The sequence below is a fragment of the Athene cunicularia genome (genome assembly GCF_003259725.1).
Source record: "Athene cunicularia isolate RWA chromosome 3 unlocalized genomic scaffold, athCun1 chr3_part1, whole genome shotgun sequence".
Taxonomy (NCBI): Eukaryota; Metazoa; Chordata; class Aves; order Strigiformes; family Strigidae; genus Athene; species Athene cunicularia.
This window is the reverse complement of record NW_020799097.1, coordinates 124,961,735-124,988,579: the sequence shown is the minus strand read 5'-3', so window position 1 is coordinate 124,988,579 and position 26,845 is coordinate 124,961,735. Positions and strand designations below refer to the sequence as shown.

General features: G+C 46.8%; 1 protein-coding gene across 5 annotated transcripts in view; it reads left to right on the top strand.

The window, feature by feature from the left end:
* The window catches only part of SLC8A1 (solute carrier family 8 member A1), a 138,007-nt gene that overhangs the window by 5,687 nt on the left and 105,475 nt on the right, over positions 1-26,845 (top strand). For all 5 annotated transcript variants that reach the window (XR_003397955.1, XR_003397954.1, XR_003397953.1 and 2 more), the window contains exon 2: positions 4,178-6,013. Coding sequence is in view for 2 of the 5 variants with exons in the window: in XM_026844277.1 (XP_026700078.1) it covers positions 4,215-6,013 (1,799 nt within the window). In the remaining 3 variants the exon portion in view is untranslated. The remainder of the gene's footprint in view (positions 1-4,177; positions 6,014-26,845) is intronic.

Here is a 26,845-nt window from a genome sequence, read left to right as displayed (position 1 = left end):
AGCACCCAGGGGGAGCTTGACCTCGAAGGGAGGGGGCACAGCTGTGACTTCAGGAAACTTAAGTTGGGGTCTGGCTCTCCTGGTTAGCTCCAGCTCCACCTGAAAGCTCTCAGGCAGCCAGTTCTAGGGAGCCCCAGGACAGCTCTGCTCCCTTGGTGGTAAAAAAAGCTCTGCGTGCTGCCCAGCAGGGCAGGGTTGTGCTGGCCTGGAGTGGTGGTTTGAGGATCTTCGCCACATGCATATAGCCAGCACCAAGCCTGAGAGCAGCTTGTGCCCCTGCCCAGGGCTGCAGTGGTAAATCTGACCTGGGAGGCGCCGGGGGAGCGAGGCCAAGGCCTGGAGCACCGCAGCAGGCAAGGTTTGCCGGGGCTGCTAACTGGTGTGCTGTGAATCAGCTACTGCATTTGCTTTTATTGTTGATGGCTGGGATGGGAAATGCAATTGAGACACCTTAATGAAAAGCTAACAAAGTTGGGTTTGGAGGGAGGGCTGGCATTCTGATAGCCTTGATTCTCGTTAAAGAATAATACGAATTATTTGTCTGAGACTATTCCTACCGCTGTGCCTGCAGCAGTGTTCTGACCATGGGTCGAGACCCTATGCAAATACAGAGTAAGAGGGTCTCTGGGGACCAATCTGTTTACTTTGGACTGTACAAATAAAGAAATGCTGCTAATTTTATAGCAGATGCTTCTCAGAGATATTTTGAGTGTCAGGCTCTGATTGTGTGTCTGTAACCAACATGTTGTGGCCAAGCATTTTCTAGCCCTCCATAATTCCTGAGTCTGGTTAATAACACTCACTGTGAATTGGTTCAAGTAGGAAAGGAAAGCTGGTGAGGGTATGTGAATCTTGCTTGATGACTGCACCACAAAATGCTAGAGAAGGTCCAACACAGAGTTGGGGGATGCTACTGCCACTCAAAGAAGGGTCCTGGCACATTGCCAAGGCTGGTGGATTTTTATTCCAAAGCTCCAGCCTGAACCCTCCATCTGAACTCTCCAGAAAAAGTTGTTCTTATCTTCTGCCATCTGAGGGAAAAATGTTATTTGTACATGGAGAACTGGATGGGAAGGCCAGAAAGATGGATTGCTCTAGACCTTTTTTCGTCCCATTTAACGTAATAAGTGACTTAACAACTAACCAAAACCAACTTATATTTGAAAGTTTGAAAGGGAAGAACATGGCAAAGTTCAAGTGACTTATTAGTCTGATTTAGTCTTTCTTCTGGCTGAGACTTCCAGTGCTCTAATGTTTTTAAGACTGTAAAGTTGGTCCAAAGTGTGATGGGAGTCTCCTATTTTTATGACCTAAATCAGTGACCCAAAGCATAATATTTTCTCTAGAACCATCTGTTTCCTCTTCTTGCCAAGGGGATTTCACAATGCCTGGTTGCTCTGAATAATTGTACATGTGCGAGGATATGACTTGCCACAGGGAGAAAATTAACTGAACAAGGGCAGGTGGATGCTCTTGAGTTTTTTGTTGAAACTACTACACTTTAGAAAGCGACAGTGAAGAACCATGCAACTGAGTAATATTTTATGCCCCTGTTAAATGTTTTTTAAGCCTACATATTTTTAAAAACCTCCAAAACTACACTTAAGAGCTATCTGGGATAAACAGAGTAGATACCAAGTCAGCCTGTTTTGACAGCCCCTTTATAAAATGTCTCTGAGAGTTGATTTGGAGCACTGTGAAACACAGGAGTACAGATGCTGGGTGACTAATTCATGCTTAGGCTAAACTTCAGTGACCATGAAGGCACATCTGTTTCAATTTAGCTATCCACCAAATGGCCTGCAACAAGGTACTCTTCTGTACAACAATATGTTTTTAGGTTTTTATTTCAGATTTGTAAGTGGTGGCTACAGCCTGGATTCTGGGAAGGAGAAGGTAACCAGGGACTGCAATCAGGGGAGCAGTGTTCAGGGCTTCTGATTCCAGCAGTAAGAGCTTTTCGTAGCATTATCAGGATTTCCAACACAAACAACTCCTTTCTTTTAGATCTGTCTTCATACACACTTGCTTTTTCTTCTTCATCTTATCCGTTCTTATCACCCAGCTCTCTGACTTGTTCAGCTCCTGCTCTGTGCTCTGTGTATCTTTTTTTTTCTTAATTAAAAATTGGGGGGGAGGGGGCAGACCAACAGTTCTTGGCTAGGAAATGCTATTTATATAAAACTTGATAATTCCCTGTATTATTTTTCTAGCCCAGTAATCCTACTACAGCATCCTTAAATAAAAGCAAATGGAGGAGAGAGCTTTGATCCACCATTACAATGTCTCTTTGTGGAGTAGATCCTGTAACGTGGCTGCAGGATGGCACCCATTGTTTCCTCCAGCCAGTTCTTGACTTGTGTGCAGCTCTGTCCCTGCAAAACATGCCCCTTCCCTAATGAGGAGGGGGTTATCCCTGTGTCATGGAGGATAAGGAGATGGGTGGTGGTGACCAGGTGCTTTCCTTCAAGGAGGTGTGTCCCCATTTAAGAGGGTAAATGCTTCTCCCCACCTGCCTCACTGTACTTTTGCGGTCAGCAGTGCAGCATGTGTAGCCTGCTGTGAGAGCCAGCCTGGTTCCCAGCTGTGCTGTGAAACAAGCCCTCTTTCGGGAGGCAGAGGGGAGGTGTGCTTAGCCATCCTGCCTGGGACACGGTCACTGTGGCTGGGCCCAAGTGACAGCTGGGATGCTGTCACCAGATGCAGCCTTGAGCATGGTCTGTCTCCCAGCACATGCAGCTGGGCAGCTCTCTGGCCTGCCATGGTGTTTACTGGAGACCAGGCAGATGGCAAATGGCACGGTGAGACCTGCCAGGTGTTGCAGAGGCTGGACTTTGGGAGGCGTTGGCTTGTGCTCCATTTCTGATATGAGCCTAGGAATACCATCCTTCTCTTAGAAGTTGAAACCTGTCATGGCTAGGCTCTTTTTTTTTTTTTTTTCTTCTTTCTGGAGTGTGGTATTTTTATGGGGAAAACCAGTTCTGCCTTTTGTATTCTCCAGCAAAGAAGTAAAGGTATTGCTGTACTCATTTTCCTCTCCTCATAGAAACATTTTTAATTACCATATGATTAAATTAACTTGGAATGGAGAAGTGTAGTATGGCTAAGACTCTCCTTGAGGAGAAAATGTAGCTCTAATAACTAGAAATCTGGCTTGTATTGGCTAATAAAATTGAGAATGTAACACTGAGCATGCTCAGGTTTTTCAACTACTTAAAGGCATCTGTTCTTTTGGTTTATGCACTGTTAACTAACTGCAAACCTCTTTAACAGCTCCTCTACATTGCTAGAAAATCCTGAGGCAGGACAAGGGCAAGTACTGCTGTCATGCCTGATGACTAATGTTGTAAACTGAGTGAGAAAGGCCCTTGAAGGGGAAGCCGTCAAAGCTGGCCTAGTGGGAAGAGTGCAGGGACAGGTTTCCTCTGCAAGCGTGCCAGGAGAACCAGGCTTGGATGCATATGGGGCTCTTCCCAGTTTGGGAAGGTGCAAAGTGATGCGCTGTGGAAGGAATGGCTCCAAAATCATTAATTAAAGACTGCCCTTCTGGTGCACCTTATGACAAGTTACTGTTAAGAATAAGGTTTTGCCAGGGTTTGAGCTCACTTTGTGCAGATTTCTGATGTGGAGTAGATGCTTGGGAGGACTGTGAGCAAAAAAAGGCTGTTAAATACATAGTTTATGGGGATTAAAGATGGCAGGTATAAAACTATTTTTAAGAAATGATGGGGTTATAGTAGATTTTTTTTTTTGTGCTCTGCTCTTTCCCTGAACTCCAGTGATTGAGTGAATGCACTGTAATTTTGAAATGGGAAAAACTTCTGCCAGCTGTGAAGTAGAACGATGGGCTTTAATTAGATGAGAAACAAGAAAATTAAATTGAACAAACAGGCCTTCAGCAAAGAGAAAGTGCCATTAAACTTAGTAGCTAAAAGGGGTAGGTGCTAGCCTGCTGGTAGCATCTGAATCTGTCCTTGTTCAGATAACCGAATGAGATGATGTGTACATGGAAAACTGCAGTAATCATAACACAAATCGGCTCATCAGATGGGTCTTCTTGAGTAACTGGCTAATTTGATTATATATTTGGAAAAGATGGGAAATAAACAGGATGTAGAAGAAAATCTGTTCTCTCTGGTAGGCCTCACTTAATGCATCTTTCCTTTTGTCTCTGTAGGTTGAGGACGTTTGGGACCTGTTTGGTGGCAGTGGCCATGTTGCGGGCAACTTACCTACCCACCTTCCCAGTGAGCTTCCAACTCCTGAATGTGGTGCTGGTGTTGCTCTTCCATGCAGACAGCACACATGCGGAGAGCCCCAGTGAATTGCCCGTGAACAACACTGAGGAGTGCACTGGCTCATATATCTGCAAAAAGGGTGTGATTTTACCAATATGGGAACCCCAAGACCCCTCATTTGGTGACAAAATCGCTCGGGCAACAGTGTATTTTGTAGCAATGGTGTATATGTTCCTGGGAGTATCTATCATAGCCGATCGCTTCATGTCCTCCATCGAAGTCATTACATCCCAGGAGCGGGAAATAACCATCAAGAAGCCCAACGGTGAGACTAGCAAAACCACAGTGAGGATCTGGAATGAGACTGTTTCCAACCTCACACTGATGGCCTTGGGCTCATCTGCCCCTGAGATCCTCCTGTCTGTTATTGAAGTCTGTGGCCATGGCTTCACGGCAGGGGACTTGGGGCCAAGCACAATTGTGGGGAGTGCTGCGTTTAACATGTTTGTCATCATTGCAATCTGTGTTTACGTTGTTCCAGATGGAGAGATAAGGAAGATCAAGCACTTGCGAGTGTTTTTTGTTACAGCGGCCTGGAGCATCTTTGCCTACACTTGGCTTTACATTATTTTATCTGTGTCTTCTCCTGGGATTGTGGAGGTTTGGGAAGGCTTGCTCACCTTCTTCTTCTTCCCCATCTGTGTGGTGTTTGCCTGGATAGCTGACAGGAGGCTTTTATTTTACAAGTATGTCTACAAGAAATACCGAGCTGGCAAGCAGAGAGGCATGATCATTGAGCATGAGGGTGACAGGCCCTCCTCCAAAGCTGATATCGAGATGGATGGAAAGGTTGCGAATTCTCATGTGGAGAACTTTTTGGATGGGACACTGGTGTTGGAGGTGGATGAGAAAGACCAGGATGATGAGGAAGCCAGGAGGGAAATGGCTCGGATCCTTAAGGAGCTGAAACAAAAGCACCCTGACAAGGAAATTGAGCAGCTTATAGAGTTGGCCAATTACCAGGTCCTGAGCCAGCAGCAGAAGAGCAGGGCCTTTTACCGCATTCAGGCCACTCGACTCATGACAGGAGCTGGCAACATCTTGAAGAAACATGCTGCAGACCAGGCCCGCAAAGCTGTCAGTATGCATGAGGTCAACAGTGAGGTGGCAGAAAATGATCCCATCAGCAAGCTCTACTTTGAGCAGGGTACCTACCAGTGTCTGGAGAACTGTGGCACTGTCGCCCTGACCATCATTCGCCGGGGAGGTGACTTGACCAAAACAGTGTACGTTGACTTCCGGACAGAGGATGGGACGGCCAATGCCGGCTCTGACTATGAGTTCACTGAAGGGACAGTGGTCTTCAAGCCTGGAGAGACCCAGAAGGAAATCCGTGTTGGCATAATCGATGATGACATATTTGAGGAGGATGAGAACTTCCTGGTCCATCTCAGCAATGTCCGCGTGAGCACTGAGGCCTCAGATGAGGGCATTCTTGAGGTCGGTCGTGTCTCAACACTTGCCTGCCTGGGATCACCATCTACTGCCACCATCACGATCTTTGACGATGACCATGCTGGCATCTTCACCTTTGAGGAGCCAGTAACACATGTCAGTGAAAGTGTAGGGACCATGGAAGTGAAAGTGTTGCGAACCTCTGGTGCACGAGGAAGTGTTATTGTGCCCTACAAAACCATTGAAGGCTCAGCCAAAGGTGGAGGAGAGGACTTTGAAGACACTTGTGGGGAGCTGGAGTTCCAGAATGATGAGATAGTGTAAGTGAGGGTTTTATTTGTTACTTACAGTCTCTGGTTCTCCTGAAATTAAATGCATATGGCTCCCAGAGCTGCACTGGAAGTGTTTGGGTGCCAGCATGTTGCAGTAAGCCACTGATGGCCTTATATGTTTTGGGGAGCCTGAAATGCTATGTTTCTGCCTCACTAACAGATCAGGGTGATGCCTTCTCAGGGGCACTCCACCCTTCCAGCAGCAGGGAGGTGGGACGGGTTTGCTAGCTCAGCCTCCCACACCCTACCCGTGCACTGAGCAGATTTCTAAAGCCTCAGCTGTACAGTGAAGCAGAGAACAAAACCGAGCTGGCTGTTACCACCCAGTCACAAGGACCTGTCTTGAGAAGGGCCTAAACTGAGTATATAAATTGTGGTACCTGCTTCCCCTTGCCTATTGAGGGTCAGGTCATCTGGGACTGGGCCACATCCTGTTGCACTGATGCTCTGTTCAGGGCTTTGATGAAGGTGTCTTCACCTCCTCCTCTTCCAAAGGCTGCAGGCCTGGGTCGTTGTCTGATGCATGTCCTGAAAAAGTATTGTAAAGCAGAGAAGCTTTATGGTTAGAATGCAACTGCAGCCACATTCAGCTGTTTGCAGATAAAAAAGACTGAAAGCTGTTGGAGGCTACTCCTATGTGTTGCTAGGTGAATGGTGGAAAAATTATTAGTGCTTTAGCCTTGTTTATTACATTATGTGGAGAACATAAATTAGCCCAGTAAATCATAGTAGAAAACATCTATCTTTGGGTATGTCATGATGTTTTCTTGCCCAGTTGGTGCTCTGGGAGGAGCAAGGGTTGGGAGTTGCGTTGGTCCAGCCTCAGACTCTTCCTACAGTGAAGTCTGAGTCTGTAGATCAGTCCCTGAGAACTGTATGGAACTTGGAGCAGTCACTGGTAAAGGACACTGCTGTGTCAGAGGAGAGCCAAATGTTGGCTTTGGTGTTGCAGATCACAAAACTTGTCTCTTAGGAGCTGAGACAGACCCATGCTGAGTGCTGAGAGTGGGCCTTAATGTTCTGTCTGTTACTTGTATTTGCTCCATGTGCACAGGAAGAATGAAGCAAATGGGAATCATAAAACTTTTTGAAGTAATGGAAAGAAAAAAGGGACTTGTAGTTCTCAGAGTATTAGACCAGTTGGGGTTTTGACTTCTCAGGAAAGTCTGATCAAGAACTTCACAGCTCCAGCAATCTGGAGACCAGAACATGCATGTTGCTCACACAAGGGTTGAGAGCACACAATATACCATTGTTCCTGGCTCTTGAATGATAAGTGGAGTAGAGAGGAATGCAATTATTTGTTTGGTTTTTTTTCATTTGGGAAGAAGCAGGGAGTTGTCTGCAGAGATGCAATGAACTATTATTAACCAGGTCACTCAGCACTAGCAAAACTGGGCTACTGACAGGAAGACTTTGACGTTTGATCTCAGTTCCCCTAGGATATGACATGTTTTCATGGCAGACCAAACACATGACTGCAGGCTCTGCGACCATGTTCAGAAGGGCTTGGGCTTCCCCTTTGTCTTGGATCAATCACTCTGGTCAGGATCTCTGTGCTGTCCTTCATCAAAGACAGGTAGTGTCACCTGTGTCTGCACTGCCTGTTGGTGTCAGTCTGTGCTGTGGGGTGTTGCAGTGGGACAGCAGTGCCTTTTCCCTGGCCTTGTGCCAAGGCCTGCTGAGCCTCTGCCTACTGCCTCTGCTGGTGGCCTTTCCTCCACTAACTGACTTTTGCCAACAGCCCAGTAGCCAAGGGGTGTGCTGGAAACAGGCTGACCACGTCCTGTCAGAGCTGCTGCCTGGACTCCTGGGCCATGCTAGTGTGCCCTCCCCACATCACCAAGACTCCTCCTTCCTTTTCTTACTGGCTGTCAGCACGTGCATAGCAAGAAAGAAACAGGGGAAAATGGCTTTCTTAGAAAATCGAGTGTGGTTTTTTTTCTGTGCAGACACCAGGGCATTGATATAATCTCTCTATTGCCTTTAAACTCTCTCTCTCTGGAATCTCAGGGAGGGACGGTACATGGAAAGCACCACTTCAGGAATTCGCAGCCTAGTACAATTGAGGGCCTGGGGAATGGGGTGGGAGGAGGTGGCAACTGCAGGGCCATATGTTGACCAAGAGTCTTGCTCGATTGAGGTGGGAGAGGGCATACATTCTTCCTTATTTTTCTGGGAGAAAGATGAAACTGATTGTACAAATTGCAATCTATTCATGTTATTCGTGTGCCTGAAAGACAGTAAGTATTCATCTAAAACATAGCTGCTACAGTCCATGTTCAGGTGTTGCATTGTACAATTTGACCTGCAGAAGATTTCCTGCAGGTCCACGTTTGCCTGGGTACATGTTTAGGACAGCTCTGCAGCACAAAGTCAGTATGGTCCTGAAGCTGAGGTGCTGGTTACAGTCATCCTTCCTTGAAAGAATTTGCTGTATGTACTAGCACACTATGTGGATTACAGAGTTAAAACCTGTTTGCTATGTCATTGTTTGTTAGTGCTGTGCTTCAGCTAAATCACAGCTATGTAGAATGGTGCAACTGGCCAGCAGATTTGATTCAGTAAAGTTCTAAAACTTCACATTTTCCCGTGCTCTGGTGGTCAAGAGATGGCTTTGGTGCCCTTTCTGAAGGTCTTTAGTGCCTCTTCAGCTCTGCTATTCTAGGCTTTATTAATCAGCTTCATAAAATTGAGTAAGATATGTTTTTCTGGGGCACTAACAACAAAGGTATGGCAGTGCAGGGGGACACAAAGATGAAAGAAAACTGTGTACAACAGTGTAACTCTATTATGAGAGGCCTGACTTGCTGGTAAGTCCCAGTAAAATTAGAAAGCGCTGGGAGGGCCCTGATCTTCTAGAAACCTTCCTCCAGTTCCCAGAAGGCCCAATTACATAACATATTGTTTGTTTGCAGCGTCCAGAGACACTTTCACATTTTGCAATCTGTTGATATCCCCTTTCCCAGAACATATAAAATAGCTGTGTAACTTCTGAAACCATGCTACTCCTGTGCATTTAAACAAAGATCTCGTTTTGATGCTACCAAAAACGATGTATGATGGAGAAGTAGTTGGTCCTCCTATGGAACATTTTATCCCAGTACTGTTTGGTAGCCTCTTGGAGTGATGTTTTGTTGCTCCTTGCTCCTGAAGCACAGCTTGTGTGCTCAGTGGGTGCACATTGGCAAGTGAAAGAAACAGCATTTAAATGTTTTGCAAAGGGGTTAGCTGGGTTTGCATGACAGATTGTTCCAAGCTGTCTGGGAAAGCTAAAGATGTCTGACTTGGGTCTCAGCAAGGTCAGTCTCAGTGATGCTGCATGGGTACCTGGGGCTCTGAGACATCAGTGTAGGACAGGGTGCTATGATTTAAAGTGTAAAGAGGGAGCCTTCCCACTGGGGCCATCCTCAGCAAGGTGATTCCAGCCTTGTCTTGCATCTCCATTAATGATTAAAGCTTTCTTGATGAGAACATGGAGAAGATGTGTGGTTGCAGACTTTTCCTGCCTACCCATCTACCACAGCTACTGTGATCATAGAAGAGGTCACTCGTTCATCTAGCAAGTGTATTTTTATTTCCTGACCAAATGCCAAAAAATTCAAAAGAAGTACAGCCTCCTATCTTAAAGGAGGAAGCAATCCTTCCACCAGCTGATGGGATCTCCTCTCCTTGCTGTCTTGAAACATCAGGAGGGGCACCTCTTCCAGATGTGACTGCAAAGCGATAGGAAAACTGTGTGTTCTTTCATGTTCAAAAATCAGTAGTTTTTCTAGAGATAGCATTGCAACTAGAGATCTGTAACAATCTGCATTCCAGCTGTCTGCACCCACACCCCCCCCCAAAAGTTTTTACTGAGTTAATAAGTCAGCAAGGAAGATGGTATACACAATCATATGGATAACTGGTATTTCACCTATGCAGTTATAACTGTAAGTGCATGGAGAATCTTATGCTGTTCATAACACACATTTTAGCTGGTTTTACAAAAAAGTGTCTGCTGCAACTTTAGGAAATGATACTCTTGGTCCACGGAATTTGACTTGTTCAAGACAGCTTTGGAATTTCTCTGGAAGCATAAATGTAAGAGCCAAATTGTAACAGGGACACATCAGCTAAATTCTCAAATTTTTTAGGAAAAGTGTGCTCAGAGACCACATAGCCTCCCTCCCAAGAGCCCTTTAAAAAATGTCAAGGTCAGTAGATTGTGGCAGAGGGGGAACCAAGTGGTAAGTTCCCCTTTTCTTTTTCAAAAAACACTGGGTGAGGTATTTCTAAAGAAACGGCAAAAATAAAATCTACTCATCCCTGAGACCTCTCTAGCTCAGTTTTGCCTCCGTGGCCTGCAGCTTCAGAGAAAAAAAATGAAACCTCCAGCATCGTCAGCCTTGCAGTAGGATGCAGTGGAAGAGCTGAGAGTCTTCTGATGTGGCAGAAAGACCGCCATAACCCAGACTGAAGCTGAAGCAGACAAATGTTCCCCTTTTCACATTTCGTTGTTGAACATATTATCTCTCTCTTTGTCCATCCCACTTTGTTTGTGTGGGTCAGCGTGCATCCCCTCCCTCACAAGCCCTGGTTTGTGCAGGATTACTGTTTGGAGGCACAGTGTGAGATATCAAAACAGACCAAACAAAGGTTAAACTCTTATTCAACCTGCTTCCAGTGTCCAGCTTGGTTTTTAGAGCATGTTTTCCCCCCTTGCAACTGGCGGCCTCACCTGGCCCAGTGGAACTTGCAGGCAGTTCAGCTACGGCCACCAGGATCTAGGTCTTGGGTCCATTTTATGGAAGGTGGCCCTGGCCATGGCCCACAGCAGGGAGGCTGAGCACGTGTTGCGCCAGGCTGGGGCATGGTGTGGGTGCCTGTTTCCGTTTCCAAGGGAGTTTTGGGGAGGAGAAGTTCTCTAGGACTGAAATGTGTCATTGCTTTGGGTCCTGAAAGTTCCCTATGACTGAAATGTGTCATTGCTTTGGGTCGTCCTCTCTTCAGGGGGGAAGATATAATAGGGTGAGTTGTCTTTTCTTTTTCTCCTCTTCATTCACACAATGTTTAGTCTTTCCTAAACACTCCTAAAAAGTTAGCCTTATTATCTCCCATTCCTGTGCATCTCTCTCAAACTGCTGTGCTCTTGTCTTGGTTGCACTGGACAAACTCCCCATTTCTGTTAGGAGACAGCAAGGAAGTAAGACCACGTGGTATTCTCAGACCTTCCCCCTTCTCCTGTGCCCAAGTGCTCACAGGCACTTGCAGTTGCCCTGTGCACACAGACTGGCCACCGAGTGACACAGACATGATGTGTACTGAAAAAATCATTCCCAAGTAACATGCTGGGTCTCAAGCCTGCAAAGCGCATACTCGCAGCTGTGTCTCTGTGTCTTGTGGCCTGATCTGGTCCTCTCCTCCCCAGAGCAGGACCAGCATGTGTGCTCCTGTGCCATGTCATCATGGTGTTGTGGGACAAGTCCTGCCCATAGCTTGCTTGGGGAGGGTGAGAACGGAATGCAATCTGTGCCATTTCCCAAAATAAGTAATGAAATCTAGGAACTTGATTTGATGATGTCCCCTATGGAGGGGATTAGGCAGTGAGGTTGTGTTACTGGATGAAGCAAGTCGTGCCAGCACATCACTGGGGGGAATGGGGGAAGAAGGGTGAGGACAAGAGTGGTTAGCTCTCACTGAAGAGCTGACACAGTTTTTGTCCTTGAAAAAACAGTGTTTCCTTATTTGTAATGAGCTGTTGTTGCCAATTTACTGCTGCCAGCTGCATCTCTGTGGTTGATTAAGGGAGCTTGGATCTTAAATACGTAATAACTCTCTGAAAACCATTGAGAGGCAGTTATTAGCTTCATCAGGGCCTGTGTACACATCCACTGTGCTCCTTTATGAAAAGGCTACCTATTAAATGCATTGTAGTAATTTATAAAACACAGAATCTAGGCTTGTTTTAAGAAATTAAAGCAGCAGCCCTAGTGAAGCTTGTTACAGTGAGAACGAGTTATTTTGGACTGAAGCATGGTCTGCAGCTCCTTGCTGGGGAGATGAGAGTCAGGGGTAGGAGAAGCCCTGTCCCCCCTTTTCTTTGCTTGGCATGTGCTTGAGCACTGCTGGCAGCAGCATTAGCACCAGCTGTGATATGCAGGTCTTGTCAACAGAGCAGGGATCTGTCCCTCTCCAGCCTGTGTGCACAGGATCCTTTACTGTGGCAAATCCTTGAGCATGGAGATGTAAATAGCTGTGCACAGGATCACAATGCAATTGCTGAGTTCAAGCTGAGCATCTGCCTTGGGAATAGACTTCTTTCCTCTGACACTTTACCCCCAGGTTTGACCTGAGTAGATGGCACTCAGTTTTCATCCAGCAGCAGAGCTGCATTTGTGGGCTTAAAACAAGGGTGATATAGAACAAAAAGCAGACAGCTGACCATAGCCAGCATCTGTGCAGATGGGCAGAGAAACATCTGCTGTCATGCAAAGACAGAGAGGAGAAGCTGGACCTGGCAGACAACTGGCTGAGTCAGAAACAGACCCTCCCCAGGGGCAGCGGCTGGGCCCAGAGGCATCATCCCATATGCTGCAGGTGGATGGAGTGCTATCGGCAGACTCCCTGCCAGTGGGGAGATGTGATGTCACTCTGCCCTTTGGCAGGCCGGTACCAGAGCTGATCCACAGTCTTCCATGTCTGGATCTGCCTGTGTGTGTCCCTACTGGCTTTGCTCACATCTGGGACAAAATTGCATGTTCACTAGCAAGGGCATGCACATCACTGCCATGCAAGGGGAAAGATACCTATGCTGTGCCTTGTCTCTGCTCCTTCCGCTGTTCTCCAGCACCACAGGACAACTGTGTTAGCTTAACCTTCATAGTCTGGTCTTGCTGAACCACCTGTATTTCTACAGTACCCTCAGATGAGGAGCTTTGATTAAAAGTTAGTCTTTCACAGCCACAGTGTTTGCAATGGCTGGGTGCATGGCCTAGCTGCACTGGTACTAGTGGGTATGTTCTCTGCTTTGCAGTCTCAGGCATGGTTGGAGTTAAGGTCAGCCCTCTCCAAGTCATAAATGCCATTTAGCCTGAGGACATCTTGGGAGATATCAAAAACACTACTAATAATGTTTCTGACACTGGCATCGGAGGCGTTGTGCTGGTTTCCAAGAATGGCAGTGCTGGATGCTGGGTGACAACAAATAATAACAGCATTCTCTGTTTTAAAAATACCATAGCGTAAGAGAGAAAATATTCCCACTGCTGTGCAAGTAAGAGGGTGACCAGCATGTGCCTCTTCATCCAGTCCCTATATGGTTCCATTTCCATAGTGTCAGAACTCCTTCCTACATAATCAAAGTAACAATAAAATGTTTCTGGCAATGAGAAATAAAGCAATAATGAAGAATGGGAGCACAGACTGGATTCCCCCTGAACAGGGTGCTGGAAGGAGAGAGATGGAGCTGATGGCACACACCTGCCCCATCAGAGCGAAGTCCTTTCCAGGGGAAGGTCCTCTGAGTGCACATGCTCTCAGATGGCAGAGGACAGGGATGGAGATGGGCTGAGTGGAGGCAGAGATACTACCTTTCAGTCTTTTCCAGTGGTTTAAATTTTATGGCATTGTTGTCAGGAAGCTTCTTTGCTCTTTGGCATGTTTTAGGGATTCCTCCAGTTATTTCTTCCTGTTACAACACTGGTGTGCGGTAGTCACACACTGCGCTATTTTGGGGTCATGTGGTGTGGCTCTAATTTAACCATGGGCCCAGTACACTCTGAGGAGAGCCTTGTCCCAGAGGCCAGATGCACTGCCACCAGTTGACAAAGCTGTTGTCTTACTCGCTGGGGGTTAAGAAGGGCATGGAGTTTCTTGGTGGGTCTGGAACAAAACCGAAAAAAGGACTGATTTTCCCCCAGTTATTTTGCAAACTCTGTTGCTTGACTCCAGGAGAACAAAACAGTTCTATGTTGAGCCTTCACGAACAAATAGGAGTAGAAATATATCTATCCGTTAAAGTGTTCATCAGCCCCTCAAACTGCCCAGGCAGCCTCAGCTTTACAGTGCTAATGGCTCAGCTCTTCAGCCTGGGCAGGTGTTTCCCCTGCCTGCCCCTTCTCCCTGGCACTCCCCTGCTGTCTCTGTGCCACTCCTGTGGCCTTGGGTCTGCCAGCCTCTGACCCAAGATCTTACCCATGCAGCCTGAGCGCTTCTCTCACCAGTGTTGTGACAGATGACTTATCCTGGCAAGCCTTTAGATACAGGCAAGAAACATGCCTGTCTGGAGACTGTGGACATTGTGTTTCGAGGAGCCTTGCGTCCTTGGTCACAGCCCTCCTTTCCCTCCCAGCAATGCCATCCTACAGCCTGGGCTCTGCTGTCCTAATACTGCATAGCTCTCACATGAATATGCAGCCCTGTCACAGCATTTGAGACAGGAAAAAAGTCTGTTCTGAAGGGAGTCTGGAATAAGTAGAACTGCAGCGAGCAGGGGAGAGACACCCTGGTTTCATTGAGAACAGGAGGCTGGATCTGAGATGAAACCTGTTGCTTTGGCTCAAACATATAATATATAATAGCAAGGTTAGTTGTATTGATGAAATCCAGACTCCACAGCCAGAATACAGAGACTGGGAGAACGACCCCCCTGCAATCCAGGAGACAGTCAGTGACCTACTGCATCACACAGACATACACAGGTCTATGGGACCAGATGGGATACACCCGAGAGTGCTGAAGGAGCTGGCTGGGGTGCTCGCCAGGCCACTTTCTATCATTTACCAGCAGTCCTGTCTGACTGGGGCGGTCCCAACTGGCTGGAAATTGGCCAGTGTGACACCTGTCTATAAGAAGGGTCGGAAGAATGATCCGGGAAATTACAGGCCTGTCAGCTTGACTTCAGTGCCCGGGAAGCTGATGGAGCAGCTCATCCTAAAGGCCATCATGCAACACATGAGGGACAACCAGATGCTCAGGCCCAGTCAGCATGGGTTTATGAAAGGCAGGTCCTGCCTGACAAACCTGATCTCCTTCTATGACAGAGCGACCTGCTTATTGGATGAGGGAAAGGCTGTGGATGTAACTTATCTTGACTTTAGCAAGGCTTTTGACACCGATTCCCACAACGTTCTCCTGGCAAAAATGGCTGCTCGAGGTTTGGACAATCGCACACTTCGCTGGGTAAAAAAATGTCTGGATGACCGGGCCCAGAGAGTTGTGGTAAACGGAATTAAATCCAGCTGGCAGCCAGTCACGAGTGGTGTCCCCCAGGGCTCGGTGTTGGGGCCACTCCTGTTTAACATCTTTATTGATGATCTAGACGAGGGGATCGAGTGCACCCTCAGTAATTTTGCAGATGACACCAAGTTGGGTGGGAGTGTTGATCTGCTCGAGGGCAGGGAGGCTCTGCAGAGAGACCTGGACAGGCTGGAGCCATGGGCTGAGGCCAACTGGAGGAGTTTCACTAAGGGCAAATGCCGGGGGCTGCCCTTGGGCCACAACAACCCCCAGCAGCGCTACAGGCCTGGGGAGGAGTGGCTGGAGAGCTGCCAGTCAGAGAGGGACCTGGGGGTATTGATTGACAGCTGGCTGCATATGAGCCAGCAGTGTGCCCAGGTGGCCAAGAAGGCCAATGGCATCCTGGCTTGTGTCAGCAATAGCGTGGCCAGCAGGGACAGGGAAGGGATCTGACCCCCGTACTCAGCACTGGTGAGGCCGCACCTTGATTACTGTGTTCAGTTTTGGGCCCCTCACTACAAGAAGGACATAGAGTGACTCGAACGTGTCCAGAGAAGGGCTACAAAGCTGGTCAAGGGTCTGGAACACATGTCCTGTGAGGAGCGGCTGAGGGAACTGGGGGTGTTTAGTCTGGAGAAGAGGAGGCTGAGGGGAGACCTCATCACCCTCTACAGCTACCTGAAAGGAGGCTGCAGAGAGCTGGGTTTGAGTCTCTTTAGCCTAGTAAAAAGTGACAGGACAAGAGGGAATGGCCTCAAGTTGCACCAGGGAAAGTTCAGACTAGATATTAGGAAAAGCATTTCTTTCCAGAACGGGTTGTTAGGCATTGGAATGGGCTGCCCAGGGAGGTGGTGGAGTCCCCATCCCTGGAGGTGTTCAAGAGTAGGGGCGATTTGGAGCTTAAGGATATGCTGTAGGTGGGAACTGTGCTAGGCGAACAGTTGGACTAGATGATCTCCAGGGTCCTTTCCAACCTAGATGATTCTGTGATTCTGTGAAACAGGTTTTACCTGGCACCAGAATCTTCACAGGGCTTTGTATTTGCTTAGTTCAGTAGATTTGCATTCTCGCTTTAGGTTTGGTTATTGAAATTTATGTTCCTCCTAGCAACTGGCTATGTGATGGGACCTAAGAGGGTAAGGTATGACTCCTACATAGGGTAAAAATAATATAAATGAAGTCAGTATTAATGCCCCAGGCACAAATGATCCTACCACAGGGGAAAGGGAGGGAAGTGTAACAGGAGACTTACCTGACTTATGAGCTCTCCAGTGACCTGGAACTCAGGAAGAATCATACCAAAACCTGAAAATTGGTCAGTTTAGTAGGGAGGGTTGTAACAGAGCAGAGTGGGAGTGTTGGATCACAGTCAGGCTGAACATGAACTGGATGGGAATTAGAGGGGAGGGACATGTCCTCTCCATGCCTCAGCAATGCAGAGTGAGAAGGGGAAGGGAGCTGAACAACAAATTGCATCAAGAGGCAGGTCCCTCTGTGGACGTCTGTGTTCACAAGGCCTGCAGGTGTAGGACAGACATAATGTAACCTACCTGTCCTTGGACCCAGCAAGCATACTGAAATCTAGCTTTGTGCTGTTAGAGAATGCCTGAGGGGCTCTTAGAGCTGCTAGCAGTCCTCCTGAAAGGTTTCCTGGGCAATAGGTGAGACTGCAGACAAGCTTGGGACTTGTCTTCAAAAGCAGCTCAGCCAGATTAGATCTGCTTCTGTACCTGAAAGAGCCTAGAATAAATCAACACGTTATTTGTAGGTGCCTCAGAGTTAACAAGGATATGAATAACACCCAGCATATATTTTTCAAGAACAAATCTTATGGAGCCAACCTAATTTCATTTTATGCCAGCCTTTTGGGTAAGGGAGAAGCATTGGTTGGCATATCACTCAACTTCCGAAGGGCTTTTAATGTTGCTTTGTTCAGTACTGTCATAAGGAAGCAGTGGCTAAATGGGCCACTGGGGTGATGGGGTCAAACTTGTCTGGAAGGAGAAATGTGGCACTGGATAGGGGTGAAGAGGTGTTTAGCAGGTGTTTGTCCTGAACTGGAGCTTGTTGGGTGTGGAAAAGGGAAGTTTGGTGTTGAAACTTGCAGATAGAAAGAGTGGAGGGGCTGGAAATGTTATTGAGGGTAGAATAGAGATTTACAGAGATGAGCTGGGAAATAGCCTGAGAAGAAGCAAAACACTGTAAAGTGCTTGTGCAAGGATAGTCATAAGTACAAAATCAAGTGGGAGGGGAATAACTGAGTCAGGATGTGCCACTGTGAGCCAGCAGCCAAATCCGAGCTCACATCATGCTCTTGCAATGAATGAGACAGACATCACCCTGAAGATATTAATGAGGAGTGCAGCCATCCTTGTGCTCTCTCTGCCCAGCTGTGTCCAGCTCTGAGCACTCAACTCCAGAAGAAGTTGAGAGGAGTTGGAAAGCATGGAAAGTGACTGGTGGTCTGAGAAATGTCACGCAAGGTGAAAGACTATGAGAACTGGGACTGTTTAATTTAGAAAGACACAGGTGTAGAGAAGGTCTAAGCCTTGAGCTATTTAAAGGGTAATAAGATATTCTCTGTGTCTGCAGAGTCTCAAGGAAGCAACAGGGGCAATTCAGATTAGACAGGAGGGAAAATTTCCTCCTAGATTGGTCCTCAGGAGTAGCATGTGTGAACTCTGTCAACAGCAGAGGACAATTTAGATACACTGTGCAAAAATTTACTGAAGATATCAGATGTATTGGCTCTTTTAGAACAGGTCAGATGAGGTCTTGGGAACTCTTCCTCTCCTGTGGTTATGTGCTGGCCAGGCAAAAGCATTAATCATGTGAGTTGCACTTCAGTTGGGTAGCGTCTGTCCTGCATGGTCTTCTGCTGCAAATGTATGATGGGGTAGCATGCAAAGCAACCTACAGATGGAGCAGAAAGACCAAATGCGTACATACACATGCCACTTTCAGAGCTTCCCTGTGTCCACCTGATCTGGGCTCTTTGCTCACAATGAATATCTGGGACAGGGACAATGCTCTCCTGCTGTCTGTCTCCTGTGCTAGTAATTAGATGCAATCCAGGCTTCCCTGCAAGGAGAGCCCTGTCCCCAAGGCTGCACAGATTAAGGAAGCTAATTAGAAGGGAAGGGAGCATTGGTACTGAAGCCCCAACAGTAAATTTTGGAATCTAGATAAGGGAGCAGTAATTAATTATATACAATTAAAACAATGCATCTCAGCCCCCTGAGAACTAGCAGTCTTGGAAAGCCCCCACAAAGGTGCTAGTGAACAGATCTGAAGGCAGCAGTGGGCTAAGGGCTGTGCTTATTAAACTTCACCTGGGAAACACATCTGAAGAGAAGAGCTAGGCCAATTCCTTTGGAATCCACCAGCTCCTTTATTTCTGTGTGGTGTCCTCCCTCTCTCAGAGCAGGTAATGGGAACCCAAAGCTCTGTCAGTGAAAGGTGGATTGCTCTGGTTTTCCATGCAGCTGGTCACAGACATTGTAGACACCTATGCAAGGAGAGGCTATCCTGAAAACATAGGGGAAATTGGAGAGGGTTGTAAATACTTGGCCTGAGAAACAGTCTTTGTGTCCTTCCCTCCCAATGCACAGAAGACAAAGCTTCTGCCCCTGTGCCTGCCAGAGAGGGGCCTTCTGGTATCTTTAGTGAGCACCATGCTGATATTTCCCATTGCTCCACAATCCCTCCAAGTTACCTTAGGTTACTTTCCCACAAGCTTGCTCCTCTGCCACAGTACATATGTAGCCACTCACCTGTGATCCTTTAGCCTGCCCCCTCCAAGCCAGGAGGGCAGTTTGATTTCACTGTAAAGTGCCTGACTTGAGTTTAAATAATCACTGTTGCACTCTGTGCCAGCTGAGCCAGCAAGCTTTGTGGACTGCAGCAGTAGCTTTTATCCCATAGCTACTTCTGGGTGGTAAAATGTGGTAAAACCACGAGGGAAAGCTTGAATGGATTCGTATCATCTGGCAGAGTAGAACTGCAGAACCAGACTGAAGTTTTCCAAAATTCCTGCTCCTCAGCAACTTCAGACCCTTAAGGAAGGCTTAGTTTCGCCTTGGATGCCAAAGGAGGTGGCCCCTGTTTTACTTTGTAAATACAAAGTGCCAGAAGTCTTCTACCTCCTGAAGGCAGCAACTTTGAAAAGTGCAAGCAAAGTGCTAGAGCTCCTTTTCCTGCATCCTCATCTCCTGGTATTCCTGTTTTGCCTGGTCTTTGCCTAGAATTTCTTCTAGGTCCAGGCACAGAATCTGTGAGTCACATCTACGATGCTGTCACAAACAGCTTCTGTGGTGATTTGAATGCTTAAAATGTTTCAGGACCTGAAAGTGATGCCAATGCCATAGAGGTTTATTTTATTTGCCTGAGCCTTTCTGGTGATGTTTTCCTCCGCTGTGCCAAGAACTAAATCCTCAGGGGGTTCTTCACTCATTGTGTTTTAGGTGAAAATTCAATTTTGTGTTGAATCCCAGAGCTCCAAGAGTAGGGGTTTTAAGAAAAATGCTGACTAACATCTAGAGTGCCCTGTCTGGCCCTCAGTGTGCCAGGGGAGAATTTGCTGTGCTTTGGGGGTGAATTGCTCTCTGTTGTCAATCCTGAAGACCTGGAAAGGAATGTGTGAGGCCTAAGTTGTTTCTCAATTCACGTCTTCCTAAACCTAGCATGAATGGCTCGCAAATATACAAACAGATTTCTACAAGGCACTTGCTAATGAACCAAAACAGTAGTTTGTCCTTTCAGTGGTTTGTGGGGAGTCACTAGAAGACTCAACCTGGGGAGCTCATTACACTGCTGAAATAGTGCATTTTTAGTGGAGATGCTGGGAAGCTGTTCGATGCTGGGTGAGAGGCTTGGCAACGCTGGGAGGAAACCTATGAGAGGAGGCGTCTGTCTCCTCCACGGGTGTGAGCACGGGGCTGGCTTGCAACAGCAGGGCAAGGCAGCCAGGCCACGCAGGAGGCACCGATTTCTACCCCCAGTGGCTGGCCTACAAGCACGCTGATAGCAGGCTGGGGTTGCAGGTGCAACGTGGAGAAGAGGAGAGCAGAGTCCAGCACCAGTGAGAAGGGAGAGCCACAGCAGCCTACTGGGACACTTAGCCACGCACATGGGATAAAGCAGAGACCTTCTAGAAAACACAGTCAGGCTCTCAGGACTTAAAACCCAGGCACTTAATCCTATACATCAAAGGGAGTGTGGCACTGCTAGGCCACGGCTCTGCTTCATGGGCACAGCATATTTGTTGCCTTCAGCTATTGCACAGCTCAGCTACAAAGCTAATTCATACCACTACCCTTTCCTCTTGGTGTGGGTAGATGGACTTACGCAGCAGCTGTAGCCATCTCCAGAAGAGATGGATATACCTAAAGGTTGCATATGCCTATGCCTCAGCAACCAGAATATGTGAAAGACTGACCAGGGGAGTGCATCTATGGGGATGGGGCAGGATAAGGTAAAAGAGAGGTGAATGCATGATGAAAATTGGAAAAGGACGAGTGGAAGGAAAAATGAAGGAGGGGCCAAAATCACAATTGTTCATATGAGTGCTTCCTCTCAGCTGCTGGTGAGCACTTCCAGAGATGCAACGTGGTCAGGGTCATGTGCAGAGGCCCCTAGTCCCATCAAAGCTTAGGGCAAGGTTGCACTGCTCAAGTTTGCAACAGCTAATTGGAAAAAGCTGTTTGGTTCTTGCTACAGAATGAGTTTGACATCCATGTCTTAAATGCATTGGGCTGATTCAGCTTCAGTGTGCTTGCAGGGAGAGCCCTGGCTTGGCACTGGACAGCAAAGGTAAAAACAATGAGGACAAGAGAATTCTTCTAGCTTTGCCAAGAAAAATCACTGTGAATGACAAAGGTAGAACTAAATTGGTCTGAATTTTCCTGCTATTGGTCAGCATTCTCGTGCCAAGGTAGTCACACTCTGTGTGAGTGGATACATGCATGTGAGAGCTGCATGTGAGAGAGAGAAGGAAAAAAGGTAATAGGAAGAGCTTCATATTTAATATTGCGTTAATCCCTTCCCTCCCAGCTAGAGCAGAGGTTTAAAATTTGTTTGCTGTACGTAAAGGGAAATGTACTGATCTATGTGAACATCATTTAATTAGGGAAGAAAGCTTTACCTATCAGGAAAGTTGCAACTGAATAAATTAGTTTGGCAGTCTGAAGGCATTAATTGAAGTTTAGGGTTGTGGGGCTTTTTAAAAATGTATTTCTTCACAGAAAATTCAAGTTGCATTTTGAACCAAACTTTGCTTCATTAACTCTGGAAACTTAAGCAGGGGATGGATTTCAGGCCAAGTGTTTTGAAAACCCCTGCTAACTGCAACTGTAGCAGAAAGTGACTGAACAACACTTCAGCATCTCAACTTCTCTGAAAGCCAGTACATTGAAAAGTTATGTATCGTCAGGGAATTTGTGCAACAGCTCTTTGCAAGTAGGGATTTGCTTCTAGCACCCTAGTTATGTGCAAAGGAGCAGGTGGGAGTCGCAAAGCCACATACCAGCTTTGGACCCAGAGCTCAGCATGATGGTGATCTCCACCAGCAACCATGGGGAGTAGGTTGTAGTGTCTGCCCTCCAGTCCTTGCTGGGGTAGAGCACCCTTTGATTTGTGGCATGAGTTTTATTCATTTATCTCCTTTTGAGCTTAGGCACATGCACTAATTAGAGGAAAACTGGTGAGCTCTGCCAACACATTTGAACATGGGTAGCTTTAGGCTTGCATTTGGGTCACTAAAAATTAAGTAAAATGATGTTCCTTTTGCACTAGTTATTGTGAACAGCGGCCTTGATTTGACAGCAGTTATCTTCCCCACGTGACTGCACTAATGACTTCGAACACAGAAAGTACAGTGTGTCATTAACACAATAGAGTGGTTTGAAGCTACTATATGAAAAGGGGAGGCTGAGACAGTCTAGTTTTTGACAAGCTTGTAACAAACTTGGGACTAACTGGCTGAGTTTAAACCCTTGAGAGGCTGGAAGCCAGAACATGTTCTGACCCATGAAGGGAAGCCCTTCCTGCATGGACATCCTCCTGAGGGTGGGGGGGACCATGCCACAGGGTGAGCAAAGTGGGTCTGGAGACATCAGCACCAGCATTGCTCTCTCCTGCTCCTCCCTTGGCTTCTCCATCAGTCCCATTACAAAAGAGGTCATGCAGCCCCAGCGCTTACAAGTGAGGGAGAACCAGTGTAAGGATTTCTTTTCAGGTTTTGCCAGGAGAGGCAAAACCCAGGAGGGTCAAACCCTCCCAGGATGACCCAGCTCATATCTTCTGAGGATCTTCTCTGCCTGCTGATGTGTCCAAGCAGCCCAAATGATCTTGACATTCAAACGAAGTTTTCTTCATTGCTCTGCGGGATCTCTCTGCTGGCTTCAGGCAGATTTCAGTCAAGAAGGCGGCCATTGATTTTAAAACATAAATGATAGGCTTTAGAGAAAGGCTTCAGCTCACAGCTGGCCTAAACAACAAATACTACATAGCTATGTATGTCAAAGCTACTAGAGATGGCCTGTAAAGGTCATTTGGCTTACCTTTCTGTGTGACAGAGGTTGTACAGGCTTGTTGCTTGTCATTCCTACAAGAACTGGACCTGGGGAAATGTTTGATTGAGGGTTTCACCTCAGAAGTACCTCACTGCATCTTCTTCTCTCAGTGAAAATGAGGAAAATTGGAAATTCTATAGAAGTGTACCTGTTTTTCATTTTAAAAGATGGAGGAGGGGAAACCATATATATTTTTAGAGAGGTTTGGCTTGTTTTTTAGAGAAAACACCTGGGACAAAATAAAATGTCACCCTTGCCTACTTCAGTCCTTGATGACAGAAATCCACATGGCAATGCTAATACAGAGTGACCTGCAGAGATTTACTGTGCTGAGAAGGCCCAGGGCCATGATCCTGCTGTAGAGGTGCGGTCCCACTGGCTGAGGTTCAGTTCTGAGGGAGGTGGAGGTTTGTTTGCCTACTGTGACAATGAAAATGGCTCACTTCTCTTGAGCTGCAGAGCAAAATTACCTTCAATTTCTTCTTCTGTCGCTCTGTGCCCTGTAGCAATGCTCTCAAAAGGTGGTTGCAATGCAGGCATAAATAAAATTCAGCATTCACTGGGACTAAACATACCTGGAGCCATAACAGAAACCTTAATAAGTTAAATTAGAGCTTTTATTATCTAATTTCTCGTTGTCAACCAGTTTCTCGTAGATAATTGATGTGGTGGAGAATAGTTCTTGCCTTCTGGAAGCTGGCTACCTTTTGAAATGCTCCCATCAGAGATACATTTTTCAGGCTTGTACTTCTTGCTTCTCATTATCTTGTCAATGTGAGCTTTCTTTGCACTAACTCCACTGAGTGGAGGAAGGAGAATGTATTGGCAGGGAATGAGAGGCAGGTCTGTCTTTGTGCTGTGGATGTGGGCACTGAGGCCTCAGGAGCAGCTCCTGTTGGTTGAAGGGAGAGTAATTCCCCTTTCTGCCAGAAGAGTTGCAAGGGTGGCTGCAGCCTGGTAGAAGGAAGCCGGCTCAGCCACAGCTGTGGCTAAAAATGACTTGAAGCAGGAGGGTTAAGCATCTGGCCACTGTTGCTGTTAGTAAGGCTCCACAGCTGCTCTTTCAGCAAATGAGCTCTTTTCAAATCTCAAAGCTACTGGCTGCAAAGGCAGCACATTTTTAAAGTCTAGAGGAGTATAAAAGACTGCAGATAAACCTGAAGAGTCTTCCCCAGTAGCTAAACCCCTGGGTTATTTCTGTTGAAATTGTTGAGAGAAGATCCAACAAATCTTTGTAACACTCGGATTTCTACTGGGGATGCTTCATACTCACCAGAAAGAGTGCATGTGGCTCTTGCCTGTCAGCTAGGGATTGTAATTGGCTGGGCAGCAACTGCATGAGTCTGCATGAAAATATTGTTTCTCTGTTTTGGGGTTTGGTCCTTTTCCTTTCCAGCCTTGTGGCTGGACACATATAGCAGATGTGCATTCCTTTTCAGATCTGTCCATCCCCATTTCCTATCTGGTGTTTGAAAGCACCATGTGTTGGGTTGTGGCATGCAGGCAGGGAGCAATGCGGACCAGTGGTCAGAGGTAACCAGGCTTCTGAGGCATGGAGAATGAAGACTGACAGCAAAGTGGCTCTGGAGCACATGAGGAAGCTGGGAAGGGTCAGTAGGCATCAAGGTCTCTCCTCACCACACCTAGTACTCTTCTGGGGTTGGAAAAACCCTTCTTCCCACAGAGACCTCTTGTCTTTCCTCATATTGTCCCCGTTTCCACCCCAGCCTCTCCTCTGTCCCACTACTCCAGTTTCCTCAGCTTACCTTCTGAGTGTCCTGGGCTCAGTGGAAGAAGGCTTGTACCGTGCCTCAAATCAGGCAGGCTTGAGTCATCCTGCCCCAAAATGTGGTGTGGGTACCTACACAGGCATAATGCTGCTCCTGGTTTAGCCTTGTGGTAGTGCATGTGTGTGCAGTCTGCTGCTGCCCGGAGGATGAGCTCCTGCTGCAAACACATTGGCACTGGTTAGATAAGCCATATATGCACTGTAATGCAGCCCACATAGTAACTACCAGGAAAAGCTGTTGGGGTTTGTATTTCAGACTGTAGTTCTCTTCGTACTTGCCATCACTGCAAAGAGGTTTGTTGTGTCTGATGGTTGTTTCCACCCTGTGAACTCGACATTTGCTGTAGTGTAGCTGGCATTACTGCTGCTTTGGCACTGACTGAGACCAAAATTTGGTTGGTTAGTGGTTTTGTGACCATGCCCTGCTGAGATACAGCATGAGTTATAGAAAAAAAAAACAAAACCAAAACAAAACAAAAGAGAGTTTGTATTTAAAAAGAAATAGTTCTTGTGGTTTTGTCACCACATATGGCAGGGACGTATGCAGAAATGAATTTGCTGCTATTTGCCAAGTAACAATAAGCAGGTTGAGACACTATGTTAGCTCTCACAAAAGGAAACATGATTCTTTTTTCATAATCTCTGTCTTTTTAATTCAGATGTTCACTGCTGTTTTCTTGAAACTGAGTTGCAAGTAATGAAGTGGGGGTGGGCAGGAACTGCCATAGAAAAGAAAACAGGCTACCCCAGAGGCACGTGGGTTCATCTGCCTGTCAGACTGCTTTATGAGATGTCCTGTGCAGAGGCTGATCTCTTGATGAGGACCAAGCCCTGTGAGCTCCAGCTCAAGAGTTATGTGTGTTGGCAAGCTCACTGGATTGGTTTGAGATTAGTGTTCGGGTGAGCTGTTAAAAGCTTACATGCTGCAGACAGAGAACGTCAGCCTTTTGCTTTTGAGCATGAGACCATCTCCATGGTGGAGTGCATGTACACAGCAGTGTCTTGGTGAGACACACAGTATCACAGGGCCAAAGCTCGTGATTCTTCAGGGACTATAAATCTGTTCTTCCCCTGGAATGAAAACCTGCAACGGTGGTTTTCAACCCTGTGTGCCTGTGAGCATACATCCCTATTCTGTGTGCCCTCCCAACCACACAGCCAAGCCGGAAATAGCGACTCTTACAGGATTACAACAAGCATGAAAACTGAGAAGTAGGCAACAGTTTGCAAGCCAAAGGAGAAGGGAGGACAGTTGACATCTGTGGTGTTAGGTTAGTGAATGCTGAGCTAAAAGCAGAGGAGGGCGACAAGAAAACACTGCTGTCCCCGCTAGGCTCCAGCTTGTTAGTCCCTGGTTAGTGAAGAAGGACCCTGTCTCCCAGCCTGTGTGCCCCGCACTGGGTTGCACAGACACCCCTGTGCTGATGCTTCTAGCCAGAGGGGCCAGGCAGCTGTGGGAACACATGTTGACACATGAAGCGCCACCTCTCTGAGTAAAGCTCTGCAGCTTGTTTCCTGCTGTTGCAGAAGGACATGTGGAGGATTCTAAAAAAAAAAAAAAAAAAAAAAAAAAAAGAACATTTTAGTGGAAAATGTGAACTTCTGCTATGAAAAGAACTTTTTCACAAAGAGTCACTACTAGTGTCTGAAGCAAAGTGTTTCTAGGTCCATTTTCATGCAGGAGTTGTTTTTAGTCTCATTTCCGCAAGCCTGAATACAGGAAAACACCATTCCCATTCGCCAGTGAGCATCTTATAAAATGCCCTCCCTCTGTGTGGTGATGCTTGTACTTCAAGACAGCAGAGGGTCACCCGATGACTTTGTTAATAATGCTTTACAATTCAGAACTGCTGTCGCGGGACATCTCTGTGCATTTCCAGCGTGTTGCACCCTGTCATACACACAGCTGTGAGTACGGCATGCTGAAACATCCCAGGGAGAGCAGAGCTCTTTATGCAACAGCATGACAGTCATACTTCAAAGCTGATTGTCAATACAGGCTTGTTAATTTTACAGAGGTTAATAGATCTCCTTGGTGCCTGGTGTACAAGGATTGCTAGGGACTTAACATCTTTTTCTCCCCTGTGTCGTTCTTTGACCATATATAGCCAAGGTATCAACTTACAGGCCTGGGGATTTCAGCTTTCTGTTTAGATTTTAAGATGAAAGGCTGTAGTTGGAAGTGATTGTTATAAATATTTCCTGCTATCTGGTAGCAGGCTGACTTCAGTCCCTTCTAAG